This window comes from Myotis yumanensis, unplaced genomic scaffold (assembly GCF_028538775.1).
Source record: "Myotis yumanensis isolate MYYU_CA2020_CCGP unplaced genomic scaffold, mMyoYum1.0.hap1 SCAF_18, whole genome shotgun sequence".
NCBI classification, from domain to species: Eukaryota; Metazoa; Chordata; class Mammalia; order Chiroptera; family Vespertilionidae; genus Myotis; species Myotis yumanensis.
In genome coordinates, this window is record NW_027223769.1 from 20,661,322 (window position 1) to 20,679,866 (window position 18,545).

General features: G+C 43.0%; 1 protein-coding gene across 2 annotated transcripts; it reads right to left on the reverse strand.

Moving 5' to 3' along the window:
• Window positions 1-7,998: 7,998 nt before the first annotated feature.
• NUDT7 (nudix hydrolase 7) lies at window positions 7,999-18,036 on the reverse strand. Of its 2 annotated transcripts, none has more exons than XM_070397726.1 (4): window positions 17,948-18,036; window positions 14,737-14,890; window positions 10,414-10,533; window positions 7,999-8,678 (listed from the first exon to the last, which is right to left on the reverse strand). In XM_070397726.1, exons 1-4 carry the CDS (start codon window positions 17,977-17,979, stop codon window positions 8,310-8,312), a joined length of 675 nt encoding a protein of 224 aa, XP_070253827.1. In that variant the 5' UTR covers window positions 17,980-18,036; the 3' UTR covers window positions 7,999-8,309. The 2 variants fall into 2 exon arrangements, with proteins under 2 accessions (XP_070253827.1, XP_070253826.1); XM_070397725.1 differs by having other exon boundaries at window positions 10,375-10,533.
• Between the last annotated feature and the right edge of the window lie 509 nt (window positions 18,037-18,545).

Consider the following 18,545-nt stretch of genomic DNA (forward strand, 5'->3'; position numbering starts at 1 on the left):
TTGGGAAGCTATTGTAGATCTCAGTGGGAGGTGATGGTGGCTGAAACCAGGTGTCACAGGGGAAATGGGGGAAAATGGGTGAATTTGGGGTCGGAATTGGAGGCTAAATGAATAAGACTTGTTTATGGACTGCAGGTGAAGGCAGGGGGGAAAAGTAAGCAGAATTAAGGATGATGCCAATGAAACTACTGAGAAGAATAGTTATTTTGTCTAATAATTTTTTGAAAAAGACTGGGCATCTATTATAATACAAAACGTATTATGTATTTTTTATAATTATAGCACTTTTCATTTATTAAATGTGTTGGTCACTACTTTCCTTACTGTGTGTGTATGGAGGGGATACAAAGATGTACATTGAATTAAATTCTGTTCCTTTCGTCTCACTTACTAAATTACAAATGACCCATGTTTTCCATATGGCCTTTGCCCCTCTGAGGATTGCATTGCCAAGGAAACGGATTGTTAAGCAGAGCCACTGTAGCTAAATCCTATTAAACAGGCAATAATTCAAACAAAACACACAAAGCCAACCAAGCACTCGGGTTTGGAATATTGGCTCCAAATGTCCCCTTCTTAATGCCTAACTATATACCTAATAAGGTTCAATGTTTAAATGCCTGTCTAATTCTACCCAGAGTTCTGTACTTGTACATTCCTGCCCCAAATCCCTGCTTTGAATGTCAGAATTTTTAATTAATCTCCCCAAAATGGCATTTTCACAAAATGAACTCTCCACATGCTTCAAACAGTAGACAAATAGGCAATTCTTTTCTTTTCCTCTGATTTTTCTTTTGTAAAACATTAAGCCAAACTGCTTACATACTTGTATATGTTCAAATATGGCTGGAGAAAGTCCAGAGTAGGAATTTCAGAAGTAGAAACCAACTAGTTCAAATCTGCTTTACACATAAGGAACCTGAGGTTCATAAAGATTGGTTTATGTGTTCAAGGTCACCTATATATTAATAGGTGCAACACCAGGGCCAATGCCCACTTCCACTGGCTGGTGACCTAATGTTATATTTCTTTGTTTCAAACTTGTTCCTCTCACCACCCCTCTTCTAAAAGTTGTCCTAACCACTCCTTTAATATAAATTCTTCACTTCCTACCCTGTTTCACCTACATGCTTTGCTCTCCAGCCTGATCCTTACTGCCCATCCCTTTCTTCCCCTGCCCACTCAAGTTCAACTTCTGATCTTATCATTCATTCCCATCATCATTTCTCAGGCTCATCTATCTTCTTTAAGATCAATAAATTTACATATAAAATGTGTTTTTCATAAATGTAGGGTTTTTGTTGTTTTTTTCAATCTAGCACCCATGGGTTTTGCTACAAGGCTGTCCTCACTTAACCCTGTCATTTCATTAAAACAAACAAACAACAACAACAACAACAAAAACCCAGTGGAGTAAGGAAAAGTATGATTGGAATCAATGTACCATGTGTAGATAAATTCTTCTTATTTAGAAAACGTCACTGCTAGGCTTATTGGATGTGGAAGGTGAGTTCTAGTGGGCATGAGAGGTAAGGAGTCAAACAGGTAGAGATAACCCTTCTGCAAATAAATGAGTGCCACTTTGGTAGTGCAAGCGAAGAGTGAAGAGAAAGACAAGGGCAAGAGTACTGGGGGAATACAGCATCAGCCTGGAACCGGATTGGGCAGAAATGGACAGAACTTGTAAAAATAAGAAAGCACAATATTTAAATTTTGTTTTGCTCTCTCATGCATCAAAGTAAGTTCACCTGGCTGACACCCCTATGTCTCCAACTAAAGTCACTCAGAGATTTATATGAAAGGCAGTCTTGGGAAAAATCAGAAGCAGGTTCTGTCCTGGATTTGGGTTGGCACTTGGGTTAAGGGGTTGGGGAAGACCTCAAAATACAGAATGCAGAACTAAAATTCATTGAAGCCAGAAATTCAACCAGAGGTGATTAGAAGAGATGCAAATCCCCCTGGAATTACAATGGGGATTCAAATCAAGTTATTCTAGATGTGAAGGGTCATGGGCCTCAAACACAGAAAAGTGAAGAGGGTCTAATTCTTATCTCTAGTAGCTCATCAAGACAGCTAGGTATAAGCCCTAACCGGTTTGGCTCAGGGGATAGAGCATCGGCCTGTGGACACAAGGGTTCCAGGTTTGATTCCGGTCAAGGGCATATGCCTCGGTTGCGGGCACATACCCAGTAGGGATTGTGCAGGAGGCAGCTGATCAATGTTTCTCTCTCATTGATGTTTCTAACTCTCTATCCCTCTCCCTTCCTCTCTGTGAAAAATCAATAAAATATATTTTTTAAAAAAGACAGCTAGGTATGGAAATAAATTACAAGGCAAAATTGGTTAAAGATAAGAGCTGCTCATTCATGTCCACTTTTGGTAGGGCACTTTATACACCTTATGCAGTAAGTGGGAGATGACTAACAAGGTTGGTCATCTTAGGTTGACATTTGTCAGGTAGGCTATTGGGAAGAGACTGAATTTCTTCTCAGCCCAGTGAATTGGCTATATGATGAAAAATAGCTGCCTTCTTATTTAGTTTTATTCTTTCATTTAATAACTATCTGTTGAGCATCTACTTTTTGCCAAGCACTGCAATAAGTTGTAGGGTAAAATTGAGACATGAGCCCTGGCTGGTTTGGCTCAGTGGATAGAGCATCAACGTGCAGACTGAAGGGTCCCAGGTCCGATTCCGGTCAAGGGCACATGCCTGGGTTGCGGGCTTGGTCCCGGGTTGTGGCAGGGGGAGGGGGTGGCGCGGCACATGCAGGAGGCAGCCAATCAAGGATTCTCTCTCACCATTGATGTTTCTAGCTCTCTCCCTCTCCTTCCTCTCAGAAATCAATAAAAATATTTTTAAAAAGAAACTACAGAAATTTATTCTCCAACGAAAGTCCAAAATCAATGTGTTGCCAGGGCCACACTTCCCCTGAAGCCTCTAGCAGTGGTTCTCAACCTTCCTAATGCTGCGACCCTTTAATACAGTCCCTCATGTTGCGGTGATCCCAAACCATAAAATTATTTTCGTTGCTACTTCATAACTGTAATTTTGCTACTGTTATGAATCATAATGTAAATATCTGATATGCTATATGTGTTTTCCGATGGTCGCGACCCACAGGTTGAGAACCGCTGCTCTAGAGAAAGAGCCTTTCTTGCCTCTTCCAGCTCTGTGGCTCCTGGTGTTCCTTGGCTTGTGGCAGCATCATTCCAATCTTTTCCTCTCTTTTCACATGGCCTTCTTCCCTGTGTCTCTGTGTCTGTGTTTCTCAAATCGCCTTCTCCTTTCTTGTATAAGAACACCAGTCATTGGATTTATGACCCACAGTAAATCCAGGATGATATCACCTTAAGATACATAATTACATCTATGAAGACCCTACTTCCAAATAAAGTCACATTCACAGGTACTAGGGTTTGGAATTGGACATATCTTTTGGGGGCTACTATTCAATTAACTACAGGGGGCTAATACATTGACATGTGTTTATAACAGGTTAGGAGTTCTAGCAAAACTATCGTCAGTTTATTATTTGATCTGCTGTTAGGCCATACAGATTATGGTCAGAAAAAAAACACCTGTAGGTAATGTCTCAGATTGCTTTATGAGCTCCTTGGGATGTAGGGGATTTCGAAGAAAAACTCCAGGCTGGTAGAAGGAGATGAAATGATCCCAGAGCAGAATATGTTCACAAATTAATAGAGACACAAATGAATTAAGAAGGCAGAACAAAATAAGCAGAAGGGAAACTTCAAGATTCCCATGGGAAATAAGTGAAAGAGAAAGAAAGGAAACTGAAGTGCTATTGACAATCATGATGAAGTAAGGAATAAAGTCTTGAAAATATAAAATGAAAAATGAGGAAAGTTATAGTCAAGGGAGTACTAGACCAAGGCTACACCAATAAAATAAAAATTTATGGACTTGAATATGAGACCTTAAGTTGCTTCAGGAAATATTTCTTCTGCTTCCAGTTGTATCTGGTGGAATCTCTAACATACCTAGTGCCTAGATCAAAGACACACTTCCACCAATTATTGGCCAACTGACCTTGAAACTCTGACTTCTTGGGCTTCCTCATCAGCATGCGCATGGCCAACATAGTTCCCAAACACATACTATCTTCTGGCATAGTTCAAATTTTTTTGGAAAGTCTAATAGGCTTAGCTCAATTATTTAAGTGGACCACACAAGTTATAGATTACTGGCATCTAGTTTAATGGGTTGACCACTGATCCCTGACCCATTCACCACCGATCAGGGGAAGTCAGACTGAGGGGTCTCATGGTATGTGGATCTATCCCTTCCAGGGTCGTGGCTGGAATACACAAAATTGTACATATATTAAACAGATATGCAGAGGGATGCAATGGAGCAGTGTCCATGCTATAAAGTAGGGATGATTGGAGAAGTGAGCATAGAGTGACTGACTCTTAAAATCTGAGTAGTGTTCAATAGTGGAAAGCACAGGGAGGAGGCTGAGGGGTGATGGGAGGGCAGTCAACAATTCTGAATGGAAGGTGCACACAGAGCCCATTAAGGACTTCAAGTAAGACAACTGGACCTGGGATGAGCATTCCAGCGATTTTATCAAAACCTTGTGCCATTCTCATATAAGAAACCAACTGGAAACAAGAAAAAGACTTGAACTATATTTAATCATCTTGTCTAAGGAATGGAGGAATATTTTCCCATCTCAGTTCTTTAACTGGAAAGTTGGCACTATGCACAAAGTTGTTAAATTAACAAGTATGCCAGCACTTTAAATTATTAATTGGTATGTTCCTTTTAATTAAAATCATCCTAACTAATGACTCATTTCACTGTGTGCAACACCAGCTGAATAAGCTGGAGGACATGATGAGGGTGTGAATTGTTTTTCCTTGCACCCATGGTGATTCAAGGGAAACATACACTTAACCTTCTAGTCTTGCCTCTGCGCCTATGAAATAAGCCTTATTTTGGAATAAGTCGATATAATACACAGAGTATGGGCTTTGAAATGCATACATGTGGCTTTGAAGGTTGGGAAAATATTTAACTCCTCTGATCCTCAAATTTTCCCATCTAAAAATGGGAATAATAATAGTACTCACTATTTGTTAAGATTTGTTGTGCAGGTTAAATGAAATAATGAAAGCAAAGAAGCAGGTGTGTAATAGTCCCCATCATCACTACCACCATCCTACTTACCTGGGATAGCATCTCCTTATCCATCAAGGCTCAGCTTAACCACCATCTCCTCTCGGATGTCTTCCCTGAGTCCCAAATCTGTGCAGGTGTCCCGCCTCTCTTTGACAGTGTGTTTATCCCTATCACATGGCTGTATCTGAATCTTCCATTACTTGTGGGCCCAACAGGGGTACCCAACTAATGGGAAATTGCAGTTATTTAAGATTGAAGTAAGTAAGTGTTTTTTCTTTCAATGTACATGCAATATATTTTCAAAGGACTACCACGTTAGTAGGACATAAACACTCAATAAATTGTTCGGATATAATAACATTAACAAAAAAATTAGGTGTTTCTTTGGCCTAGATGTGCTGTGAGAAATATTACTGTGAACCAAGAGACATCAGGACCCTGTGTATAGGAACATGATGATGCTCTGAACTAGAGAAATGACAGTGATTATTAGTATTGTTATAACAAATGCCACAGTTATAATAATGTCATAGCTACTAGCTAATATGTAATTCAGCCCTTATATTTCCCAGGCAGTTCTGAGCATTTGGGCGTGCTTAAAGGGGTCACATATATTAGCTCCTTTAACCCCCTTCACATCCCTAAACAAAAAGTGTACTTCTCCCACATTACAGAAGAGGAAACTGAGATGAGGCCTGTGGAGGAAGAGTAACTTGCTTAAGGTCCATGAGTAGGTTGATGCTGGAGCTGGGATTCTAGTCCAGGCCTTCTGACTGCAGACGCAGGGGTCTTAACCACCTGCTTGCCAAGGCTGCGGGGATGCAAAGGAGAGAGTTGAGCTTTCTGGATGGCAGAATCCTCTGAATTTACAGATTTTAGGGACTGGAGAGAATAGATGTTTTGGGTTGTCTACCTAACTGACTTCAGAAATTCTCCAACCCCACAGCCTGATAACTCAGGTGAGTTAGGGAGATGTGTGCAGAGGTGACCCAAGCTAGGCCCAATGAAGCTTTCGCCAAGGAACTGAGGACTGAATCAATGAGCTTCTGTTGATTTTCTATGTCCACATCAATCAACCCAAACAGATGGTTAGTGTCACAATGTAACCGGAGGCAAAAGTGAAGAAGGTTCACAGCCTTTTGCTGTTCAGGTCACTGCCCAGTGTTATGCTTCTAAAGCCCAACTTGTTCCGTGATTTGTGTAGATTCCCTGGAATCAGCACTCTACCAATAACTTTCTTTTATTTGAGCCAGATTTTCTAGACTTCTGCTCCTTTTAACCAAAGGATGTTTAACTAGAACCTTGGACACAGATGTCATAAAATACACCACTAAAAAAGGAGGAGGAAACAATACCTCCATCTCTAAATATTTAGCTCCTTAAATTGAGTGGCCACGAGTGTCATCCAGATCGTAGACTTCGGCTAGGCCAACTCCTCTTAGAAACCAGGCAGGTCTGTGGAGTTCACAACAGTTCAGCAAGGCGGCTTTCCTCACCGCCCGAGAGGTCAACAATCTGCCCGGCAGTTACACTGCTGTCAGATTGTAAGCACACATTTGCAAATGGCTCTGTAATTGTTCAGAGACAATTTAGGCCTGTGCATGCAGGCCTCGTTACAGACTGTTAATGGGAACCTTACCCAACATCTGCTTTCATGGTTGGAGCCAGCTTTGTGCTGTTTCAACACTTACGGGTATAAAACAGCAGCGCGGCTATTTTCCTCTGCCAACTCTCAGAAAATAAAAACTCAGCAGCATGGGCAGTCGCATGGCTGATTGATGGGTTTACAGCATTATTATAACATGATTGTTTTCAGCGATCACAGTCTTATTAAAAATGGTTTGGCTTTCTAAAAATGTAGTAAGTCAGTAAGATGGGCAATTGCCAGCAGACAATCCAGGTTATGCTGCTCTACTCACCTGCTTCCCTGACCTCATGCAGGATGGTTAATACCATAAGCTAAGAAATTCCTGTTAAATATCAGGCATGATATACGGGGATGCCCATGTAAAAAGTGGTAGATCTCAAAGCATGCAATTCAGAACGTTTGTCTTTGTGACTTTTGATGTGGGGCATATCAGTGTTTTCCTGCTCTCAGCATCTTGAGGTAGACAACATCATTTCCCCCGATTGGTAGGCATAGCCCTTCATTACAGCTGCTCTGGATGATACCTGCTGAACCCCACCAACATCCAAGGGTGTCCCGTGCCTGTCACAGAGCCCACGTTACATGTCACAGCTCATCCCAAGTTCTAACTGCTGGCAAACACCTCAAGTTTGGGTGACTATCTACCTGGCCATTTTCAAGTGTTATAATATTTAGGGTTATAGCTCTGCCCAAAGTGACTACAAATTATCGTGGCAGAAAGGTAACAGGATTTATTCTTCTCCCATATAATAGTCCCAACTCCCACGTGAATAGTCCAGGGTGGCAGGTTGCTTTGCTCCACAGTCATTCAGAGATCCAAGCTCTTTATGATCTTTTGGTTCTGCCATTCCGCTAGGAATTGTCTTCATCTATATGGTCAAAGCTGGGGTGCAGATAAACTCATGTTGCAGCTCATGGAAAGGGGAAAAGAGTCCAGGGAGGTTGGCTTATCTCTTAAATTGGAGATGACCTGCAAAGTCAACTTTCATTCACATCCCATTGGCCTAAATTAAGTTCTAGAGCCACATTTACCTGCAAGGGATTCTGGGTAATGCTATTTCTACCTGGGAGCTTTGGTCTCAGCTTCAACTCTACTGTCATGGAATAAAGGGACAATAGATTTTGATGGCCAGTCAGAAATTGCTGTCATATGTAACATCAGACAGAAATATTATCTCTTATACTTAAGAGAAATGCTACATGGTTATATATATTTAATAAATATTTATTAAGTGCCTACTGTGTGCCAGATACATTTTCTTACACATGTAAGAAAAATGGGGCTAATATATTGTGGGTGAAGTTATGCAATATCATAAACACATTTTCCACTTTTGAAAAACTTTTGCTCTTTCAGATAACAGAGGGCAACTGGAAATAAGGCAAGGTTTTTATCTTCATATTGCCTGGAAAATATTCGCACCTGTCAAATTCCACCAGCTGGCATTATTGTTGTTCCGCGGATAAGCACACACAAAGCTGCTTAGATAGTTATTTGGATGTTGGTCTCATAAATCATAACTTGCTTGGTGCAGGTTTATAAAGCTTCAGGAAAGTTTCTTCCGAGGATGATGTTAGATCGTTGAGATTAAATTCAACCTCAAAGGTGGGTTTTTCCCCCAAAATAATTAAGGCAACGAACACAGCGAATTTTGCTGTTAGTCCTTTGATATAGTAAGTCACACCATCTTCAGGATTTGTGTACTCAAAGCAATGAATAATAAAATGATGACCGGATTGCGTCAGGTGATTCTGGTGGTAGGCGTGTGGGTGCAGGAAATAGTCCAGAGGCACCAGGAACACTTTCTTCACTTCATCAGGATTCGGCTGGGCCTGGAAGTTGTGGTCTATGAACCCTACAACTGGTGTTATAAATGTATTTGTCTAAAAGCAGAAAAAAAAATACACAAATTAAGAAGTGAAGAGATACTGTTTCAAATGCGAAAGTCATGCCGCTTCCATGTAAACTAAGAAAACAGACTGGCCTGGCCAGCATGGCTTAGTGATTAAGCATCAACCTATGAACCAGGAGCACCTGCCCAGGTTGCGGGCTCCATCCCCAGTGGGGTGGGGGCATGCAGGAGGCAGTCCATTAATGATTCTTTCTCATCATTGATGTTTCTATCTCTCCCTTCCGCTCTGAAATCAATAAAAATATATTTTTTTTAAAAAAGAAGGGAAAAAAAAGAAGAAAGGCTGAAGTAATCAGTACATAAGGTGGGCAGGGCAGGAGGAACTTGCTACAGTTGTAAACTTTATGTTACCCATGAAATGTGAGGAGTCCCTGCCCTACATTAGCAGCCTCTGTGAGATAGCTCTGTAAATATTTTGGAATGACAATTTGGCATTATAAATTCGTGGTCCCTCTGACTTAGCAATTGCAGTTGTGCAAGTAAATTCCTACCAGTGAGAAAAGATACAAGTGCATCAGGTCCTCTAATAATCTTGTTCCATTATAACATTGATGAGATGCTGTGGGAACTTGGTTTATGTCAACTAGCCAAGGGTAAAAACTGGCTTTGTTATGTTGTTCACTTAAAGTTGCAGAATCTGTTGACAATGTTAAGTAAGGACTTACTGCACAAGACTGAAGCATTATTTGCAATAGCCCAAAACTCTACAGTTACCACCCTTCAATTGATAGAGATTTAGGGTAGATCAATTAGGAGTATAGCCATATCCTATATAATAAAAGCCGAATAGGCCAAGTGTCCGACCATTGGACTGTTTGACCAGTCGCTATGATGCACACTGGCCACCAGGGGGCAGGCACTCTGACCAGTAGGTTAGCTTGCTGCTGGGGTCCAGCCAATGGGGACTGGCGTGACAGGCTGGACATGCCCTGGAGCCTTCCCGCGGTCCCTCCCCAGACCCTATCATGCACCGGTGGGGTCCTTCATCCTGGCCTGTGCCTTCTCGCAATCTGGGACCCCTCAGGGGATGTCAGAGAGCTACAGGCCAAGTCGAGGGACCCCACTGGTGCATGAATCTGTGCACCAGGCCTCTAGTAATGGGATAATATGCCCCTTTAAAAAAATGCAATAGATAACTTTCCCTATAAGTATAAAGTCATCTTATCAATAGAAAAATGACATAATATTAATTGTGGCATATTTCCCTTTATGGAAAATTTTATATATATATATATATATATATATATATATATATATATCCATATATGAACTATTTTACATAGCTCATATATTTACATGTGGGAGGATTTCTATTTACCTTCACAACTGCTTGCAAATAAATGTAGAGTGCTGTTAAGTGAAAGATTCTACTGGGAATTTTGGTGGGGAGGCCTGGGGTTTAGTGTAAAAGTATCTACAGGATTCCACAGCACCCAGTTTGGAAACCACTGATGGAGTTCCCCTTTCATTTCTGGATGGGGGAAGGGACCAGACAAGAAAAGGGGCTTGCCCAAGGCCACTGAGCTTATAAGGGCAAAGTCCACACAAGGACCAGTCTCTTGACTCTATGGACGGCACTCTCAGAGGTCAGGTTTGGCCATCCTGAAGCCAGTGGGTGCACTGGGAGCTCACGAGTCCAAGAAACCCAGTTCCATTCCAGCCCTTACATCAAACAGATACGGCACCAGACGGCAGACAACCTCCACCTGATGAGGACGCAGCCCCACTTCCTCCTGGGCCTCCCGGAGGGCCGTGGCCACATCATCCGCATCCGTGGTTTCGCACTTTCCTCCAGGGAAGCAGACTTCTCCAGGCGACCGTCTCAGCTGGACAGTGAGAGACAGAGCAGCACAGGGTGAGTCCAATGTGGGAACCACTCACTCACTCAACAAGCACTTACTGAACCTCTCTGCTATACTCCAGACCATTCTTACAATGGTGGTCATATGTAAAGAACAAGAGCAGAAAACATGTTTTACTTGAATCTTTTTATAAAAATGAGCTTTGAAAACTGCTCTCACTTCTGACTTTTCTCTATTTGCCCCTCCCCCCCCCCCCCCAAAATACTATTCACACACAAACAGATTTACTTTGGGTGGGGGAGGGAGGCTGAAAGAAAGGATAAAGAAAAGGGTGACGCTACCAATAGATAACTTTTACTGAGTGCTTATTATGTTGCTTCACAGCGACTTTTTTTCACTAAGTCATCAGAACAGTTTTATAAGCTGTTTTTTGAAAGTTTTTTTTTTTTAAATGAGGTGAAATTCATAACATAAAATTAAACTAAACAATCAGTGACATTTAAAACATTCACAGCATTACACAACTCCTACCACCATCCAGTTCCGGAACGTTCTCATCACCCCAGAGGGAGACTGTACCCACCAAGCAGTGGAATCCCACTTGCCTCACCTCCCTGCCCTTACTTTCTGTCCCTATAGATTCACCTTCTTGCATATTCCCTGTAAATGGAATCATATGATATGTGTGACCGTTGGCATCTGCTTTTTTTGCTTAGCGTCACGTTTCTGAAGTTCTTCCACATTGTACCATGTATCAGTACCTTTTTCCTTTTTATGGCTGTATAGTTTCCCACGGTATGTATATATTGTAATTTGTTTATCTTTCCATTAATGGACATATAGGCTACTATGATATTATTATTTCCACTTTTTAAAAAATACTTTTAAAAATTGATTTCAGAGAGGGAGAAGGAGATAGAAACATCAATGATGAGAATCATTGATTGGCTGCCTCCTGCACGTCCCCTACTGGGATCGAACCTGCAAAGGCATATGCCTTGATTGAGAATCAAACTGCTGTGACCTCCTGGTTCATAGGTTGACGCTCAAACCACTGAGCCACTACGCTGGAAATTATTTCCACTGTTAGATAAGGGAACTAAAGTTCAAAGAGGTTAAATAATCTGACCAGTTTCACATAGGGTCAGTAGTGGAGCTGGAACGTAAACCAGGATTTAATTCTAGAGCCATGCCCTTAAGCAGCCCACCGTACATTTATTAAGACATTACACAGAACATGCAGTCATCAGCACTGACCTGTGTCGCCGCCCCCCACCTCTGCACAGACTAAAGGAACAGGAGCCTCTTTCCGTGCAAAGCCCCTTCCACATATATCCTTGATCCCATGCCTCCCTCTCTTCAGGAGAACCGTTTGTGTCTTCATTTGTAGCATCCTGAATAATTCCCCGCTTTTAAAAATCTCTGTCTTTAAAATGATTTCTCTCCTATCCTGGGCTAGAGGAGCACAACCCGCCCCCCACCCCCCGCCTCCCCTGGCCCCCCGCTTCTCTCCTCTGCAGGACCAAACTTCTAAGCAAACGTGATCTCAATTTGTTTCACACTCACTCCCACCAGTGCCCACCATCCTTTCTCTCCTGAACTTTCCAGGGGACCTCAAGGTCAGCAGGGGTCCTGGGTCTGCGTCTTCTCAACAGCGTGCAATGCGGGTAATGTCTGTCCTCAGGGAGGCGGTCACATGAGCTGATGGCTGAAGTGCCTGGCACAGCGCCTGGCCCATGTTAAATATTTATTAATGAGAACTCGTAAGGACAATTCTTGACGTTTAGTAGCTAAATCAAAAGGTCATGCAGGCATTTTTAGCACTGGGGCCAATATATCCACGTAAGCTGCCATTATAAATTTTGTCAGGTTCTACAGTTTAAAGTCTCATTTGGGCAAGCTTCTTGAAAATGAAAGAAAGCATTTTAAAGTTCCTCTCTGTTAATAAATCAGTAACAAAAATACATTTAAAAAGTCATGAACAGTGCAGGAATTGCTACAATACACAGAAACCTCACACATCTTCACATCAATTGTAGACAAAAGTGTAGGTGAAAACCAGGTCGATGGACATGTCTCTACTGTCTTGATCATTCACCATCCAAATGCGTAAGAGACAGACCTAATGCTGCATCACCTCTGAAAGCTTACTGCATAGTGTTAGCTCATTCAGCAGTGAGGGACCATTGACACACTGACATTGGCACCTGCAGGGACCTACAGGCCTGATTTAATGACTATTTTAAATACTCGTAAGAAAATGTCATGCTGTTTTAAAGAAAATACATTCATAAAAATGATGGTTCACAAACTGTCAGATCAGAAAGGGCCTTATCTAACTACATAAGTTTTTTCTTTCTTTTTTTTTGTAAAAAGCATAATATTTTTATTAAATAAAACCTTATGAAATTCTACTCAAAAGCCAAATAAGGTTCCAGCCTAATTTCCTTAGACTTTCATCTATGTTTTTTTCTTGAATTTCCTCTTGCCTGTTTCAAGCCCTAGAGAGCTGGGAGCAGAGAGAGGAGAGGGAAGAGAGAGGAAAGAGGAGAGGAGAGGAAAGGGGAGACAATGACAGGGAGAAAGAGGAGAAGGAAGAGGGACGAGCATGAGGAGTGCCATATCCTTACCCTCATAACATTAGGCACTGTCTTCAGTCCCATTTTAGTAAGAAAACGGAGGCTCATAGAGAAGAACTTTGCTCCAGGTTCCAAAGCTAGCAGGAGAGCCCACACTTGAGCAGGAAGGACTGATGACATGCGCCTCCTTCCCCATCTACCGGGAGGAAAGCCGTGGGCCCAGCTTGCGTGATTCCAGGGAGGAGGCGAGCTCAGGTAATGCCTGAAGGAATTTCTTGCCCTCACAGCCAGAGAGGCTTAGAGTCTGATTTAATTAGCTTTAAATACTTTTTTTTTAATATGACATTTGCATATCAGAGTTCATGGTCTAAAATGATTCTCACTTAATAGTCAATAGATTTGCAAAGGTACTCTAGGTGAAACAAAGGTCAGAGACCCGTTTTGGTCTTGTCTAGATTTTCTACATGATTGTTCAACTGATCATTTAAAAAGCATGTTTCTGCTGTATCTTCCGGCAGAGCTGGGAACAGACCTGGTCCCCTAATGCTGCGTTAAGGATCTCCCCTTGGAAACTTGACTGTCATCATCTGACCCAGACAGGAAAGAATCCACACAAGTCTAATACCAAATCCAGGAAACTGCAGCTGATATTTCAGCTTGCTTTTTCCCCTATGGGGATACTTTTGGTTATTCCGCTTAGAAAGACACTTTATTGTGGCCCATTTTTCTGTTTTGTACTTGGACATTGTGAAATTACTGCTTCCCAACTTTTCCTCGGAAGTACCGCTAACAGCAAGGGACAGTGACCATACCCAGGTGTGTACCCAGGGGATCTCCGTTCCCAGCCCAATATTTTTTTTAAGTTGAACAGTTATCTTAAAAACCTCAAGCCATGTCTGCTAATGGTGCTAATGATGATGACATCTAAAGCTTACCGAATGCTTGCCAAGTGCCAGGCTTGTTTTAGAAGCTTTACGTTTGTTACCCTGTGAAATTCTCACAGCGGCCCTATTAGACAGGTGTTAATATTGTGTCCTCATTTTGCAAGTGAGACTGCAGCACAGAGAGGAGAACTAAATAAGATAGTCACACAGCTGACAAGGAGAGAGCCTGCATTCGAACATGGGCAGCCAGCTTCAGGGCCCAGACTGAACTTCGGCGCTCCAGAACTTTCACGGTATACCTGCGGTGGGATTGGTCTAAAACAGTGGCAAACTGTCTCCCCCGGTCCCCACCCCATTCCTTCCAGGACAGGAGACAAACTCTAGAGACATTCGTGGTTATCACAAAGGGGTGTGTGTGTGTGTGTGTGTGTGTGTGTGTGTTACTGGCATCTAGTAGGTAGGGGCCAGGAATGATGCTAAACATACATCGCATAAGGCACAGAGCAGCTTCCACAAGAAGGAATTATCCAGCCCAAATGCCAATGGCACCAAGGTTAAGAAACCCAGGTCTAAAAGTATTCTAAAGTACTCATTTTTCTTTCCAAAAAATGTCCCCCAAATGCCATGCTATCCCGTGGCCCCCTCAAACATCACAATTCTGAAAGTCCATTTGGGAATCTCTGGCCTCAAAATGTGTGCAAGTGACAACATTTCCTGGGGATTTCAAATGTCCTGCTTTAATGGCAGAGCCTCTTGTCACCTACCTTCTCTGACCGGAGGGTGAACAACAGATGAAGTTTTCCTTCTTTAACCAACAACGGTAAAAGGATGGAATATTTACTAGACGACAAGTGAGAATATTTGGTCCCAACATCATGCTTTTTTAAGCGGGCCTTAGCATCCTCTATCAAACTGTTTCTAAAAGGGAAATAAACGAAACATTATAGTACCAGCGTTATAGTAAATTTCTCCTTGTCCTGCCTATGTTTCTGCTTTGCTGTGTATCTTGAGGTTTACCACATCTGAGTCTCGGTGTACTTTTCAATAACATGGCAGAAATAATAATAACAAAAATCACATGATTGTTGGCAAGATAAAATGAGGCAAAAACCTACAGTTTCACTTTCCAGTTAACCACAGTGCACCTTAGTCCAAAATATTAAGTTAAAAATTCCAGAAATAAACAATTCATAAGTTTTCAATATGCGCTGTTCTGAGTAGGGTGATGAAATCTTGCACTGCCCAACTCCATCCCACCTGGGACATGAATCATTCCTTTATCCAGGTGGCCAGGCTGTCTATGCTACCTGCCCATTCGTCACTCAGTAGCCTTCTCGTGATCAGATGGACTGCTTGTGTTCAAGTAACCCTTACATTACTTGACAATGGTCCCAAAGCACAAGAGTAATGATGCTGGCAATTCTGATATGCCAAAGAGAAGATGTAAAGTGCTTCCCATAAGGAAAAGGTAAGTACAGTACAGTAAGATATTTTGAGAGAGACCACACTTACATAATTTTTATTACAGTATATTGTTATAATCATTCTATTGTATCATTGTTGTTAATTCTTACTCTGTGTAGGAAAAACCATTATAATATATATGTAGTTTGGTACTATCTGCAGTTTCAGGCATCTCCTGGGGGTCTTGGAACGTATCCCCCATGGGTGAGGGGTGGAACTATGTACTAAGAACACAGTTTAGTACACAAGTTCATTTGAAAGCTAAATTTAAATTATGGTAAAATACTTTTTAACAATGCAGTAGTTAATTATCAAAATCCATAAATATAAGACAGGTTTGCTAAATAAGTCATTGTAAGGTCAGATCATTGTAAGTTAAGAACTTTCTCTTAATCTGGCCCTTATGTCATGTTATCAAGCATTCCTTTTGTTATCAAATATTCAACTGCTTCATAACAGTGGTTCCCAAACTTTAACAGCAACAGAATGCCCTAGAGCAGCGGTTCTCAACCTGTGGGTCGCCAACCTGTGGGTCGTGACCCCTTTGGGGGTCGAACGACCCTTTCACAGGGGTCACCTAAGACCATCAGAAAACACATATATAATTACATATTGTTTTTTGTGATTAATCACTATGCTTTAATTATCTTCAATTTGTAACAATGAAAATACATCCTGCATATCAGGTATTTACATTACGATTCATAACAATAGCAAAATTACAGTTATGAAGTAGCAACGAAAATAATTTTATGGTTGGGGGTCACCACAACATGAGGAACTGTATTCAAGGGTCGCGGCATTAGGAAGGTTGAGAACCACTGCCCTAGAGGGTTTGCTGGGCCCACCCCGAACTGTGACTCAGTAAGTGTGGGGTGGAGCCCGAGAGTTAGCATTTATATCAAACTCCCAAGTGATGGTGATGTTGCAGACCAGGGGAACACGCTTTGAGAATATACAAGTATTGGGATTTATGACCACAAATGGTGCCCTGAATCCATGACTGTGAATTTGTCTTGGTCCTTTTGAACGGTGTATTTTGTTGCTGGTTTGTGTAGTGGGTTAGTGTCCTCCCTAAACCACAAATCTGACTTGGAAACCGAATTCCTGTAGATGTAATTAGTTTAGGACTTAAGATGAAATCATTCCGGTTTTAAGGTGGGCCCTAATTCCAATGACTGGTGTCCTTATAAAAAGAGGAGCGGACACAGAGAGACAGATACACACACAAGAAAGAAGGCCAGGTGAGACAGAGACTGGGTGTGACGCTGCCGGAAGCCAAGGAACACCAGAAGCTGCCACAGGCCAGGAAGGGTCCTCCCCTAGAACCTGGCAGGTTCTTGATTTTGGACTTCTGGTTTTCACAACTGCGAGAGCATAAACTTCTCTTTTGTAAGCTACCCAGTTTGTGGCACATTGTTATTGACAACCCAAAAAAACTAACAGTTTAATTGTAATTTTTCTATGGGAGAGGCAGTTTTGCAGAGTGGGCAAAATCAGATGTGTAAGTCAGCTACAACTGGTTTCAAAGTGCTTAGGAATGACCTCTCTGAGCTCCCCTTCCCTCATCTGTGACATGTTTGAAAGTATTTATGAGGGTTTAATGACATAATTCATATACGGTGGCTGGTACTCAGCTAGTGGCCTATGAATGATGACTACTGTCATAAATGTCTCCATCATTAAATGAGCAGTTGTTTGTGGGAGCTGTTTGCTATTTTATGGCTCTTTCTACTGGCAGGATGCTCCCTAAAAGTGGTTGGATAACCACAGTGAACTGCAAAATTACGACCAAAGGCTTGAAAGGAATCAGAGTGCTGGGAACTCCAGGGAGGCATCCAGAAGAGGAAACGGGCCTGCCCAGTGTGGCTTCTAAGAGGCCCCAGAACTAATCAGAGGGTCCAGCAGATGCTAAGTCTGCAAAAATGTGTCTGTCCTCATTAGGGGCTGATCCTGGGAATAATCACCATAAAAACACCAACAAAAAAGTAGCAGCCACCCTGTTCTGAGCATGGGCTTATCCCACACTCTTGCCTTGCTTTTCTCTTTTCATCCTCACACCAGCGCGGCGAGGTGAGCGCCTAATCTGGTCCAGAACCAGAGAGGTTATGTAACTGAGACCCAAGGCCACGACTGGGAGTAGCCACCGGGGAACTTGAACCCTGGGTTGCCAGGTGCGGGCTGGGGTTCCAGAGGTTGAACTCTGGAGCCGCCTGGAGCAGAAGAGGTGAGCGGCTGGGCAGGGGAACGCCTTGGGGGAAGGAGGGTGGGGTGGGGACGACCCATGATGACAAGTGTTAACTCAAGATGCCAGAGCCCGGCTCCGTCCGGGGCCGGAGAAGATGCAGAGGTCCCTGGACCCTGCCGGCGGCCAAGGAGGTGAGGGCATCGAGTGCGGGCTCGGCAAAAGCAATCGCGGGTAAAAGGCCCCTACGACCCGCGGCCCGCGATCAGCTCGGCCCCGCCCCGATCAAGGCCGGCTCAGCGTGCCAGGGGCCGGGGAGGCTTTACCTGACTGTCTCCGGAGGACAGGGTCGCGACATTGTTCCGTGAAAGTTTGTTTCCAGCGGTGACTCCTCCGAGTTTCTGGGCGGCCGGGCATGCGCAGAGGCAGCTGGCCTGGGGAGGGGCGAGGGGCGACGCCTAGGGACTGACAGGAGGCGGGGCCTATGGCCAGAGTTGGTGATGGGGCGGGGCCTAAGTCCAGAGACGGTGATGGGGCGGAGCGTGGGGAAGTGGGCGGGGTCTGGCGCCGTAGGCGGAGAATCCGGGCGGGACGACACGTGAGGGCGGGGCTTAGTGCAGGGCCTTCCAGGTCGCGGGAAGCGGTTTCTGCCCTGCTCCTTGCTCTGCCCTTGGAACAACGGGCATGTGAGGAATTATGAAACTGAAAATTGTAAAAAAAAAAAGGAGAGAAAAAATGAAAATGCAGTGCTGGTGAGTTGAGAGGATTCTGACACTCGTGTTTACTGTTGTTAGGAGGTTAAGTCGGTTCCATTTTTCTGAACAGCCGTCACACGCATTTACTGAGCACCTACTGTGTGCTGGGTACAAATCCCACAGCTGGCAAAAAGACACGTGCAGCTTACCGTCAAATGGGAGAGAGAGA

Coding starts and splice junctions, on each gene's coding strand:
- NUDT7 (XM_070397725.1), bottom strand. CDS start 17,979: ATGTCGCGACCCTGTCCTCCGGAGACAGTCAG. Junction 10,534..14,736: donor TCACCCTCCGGTCAGAGAAG/GTAGGTGACAAG, acceptor CTCACTGTCCAG/CTGAGACGGTCGCCTGGAGA. Junction 8,679..10,374: donor TGGTGCCGTATCTGTTTGAT/GTAAGGGCTGGA, acceptor TTCTGCTTTTAG/ACAAATACATTTATAACACC.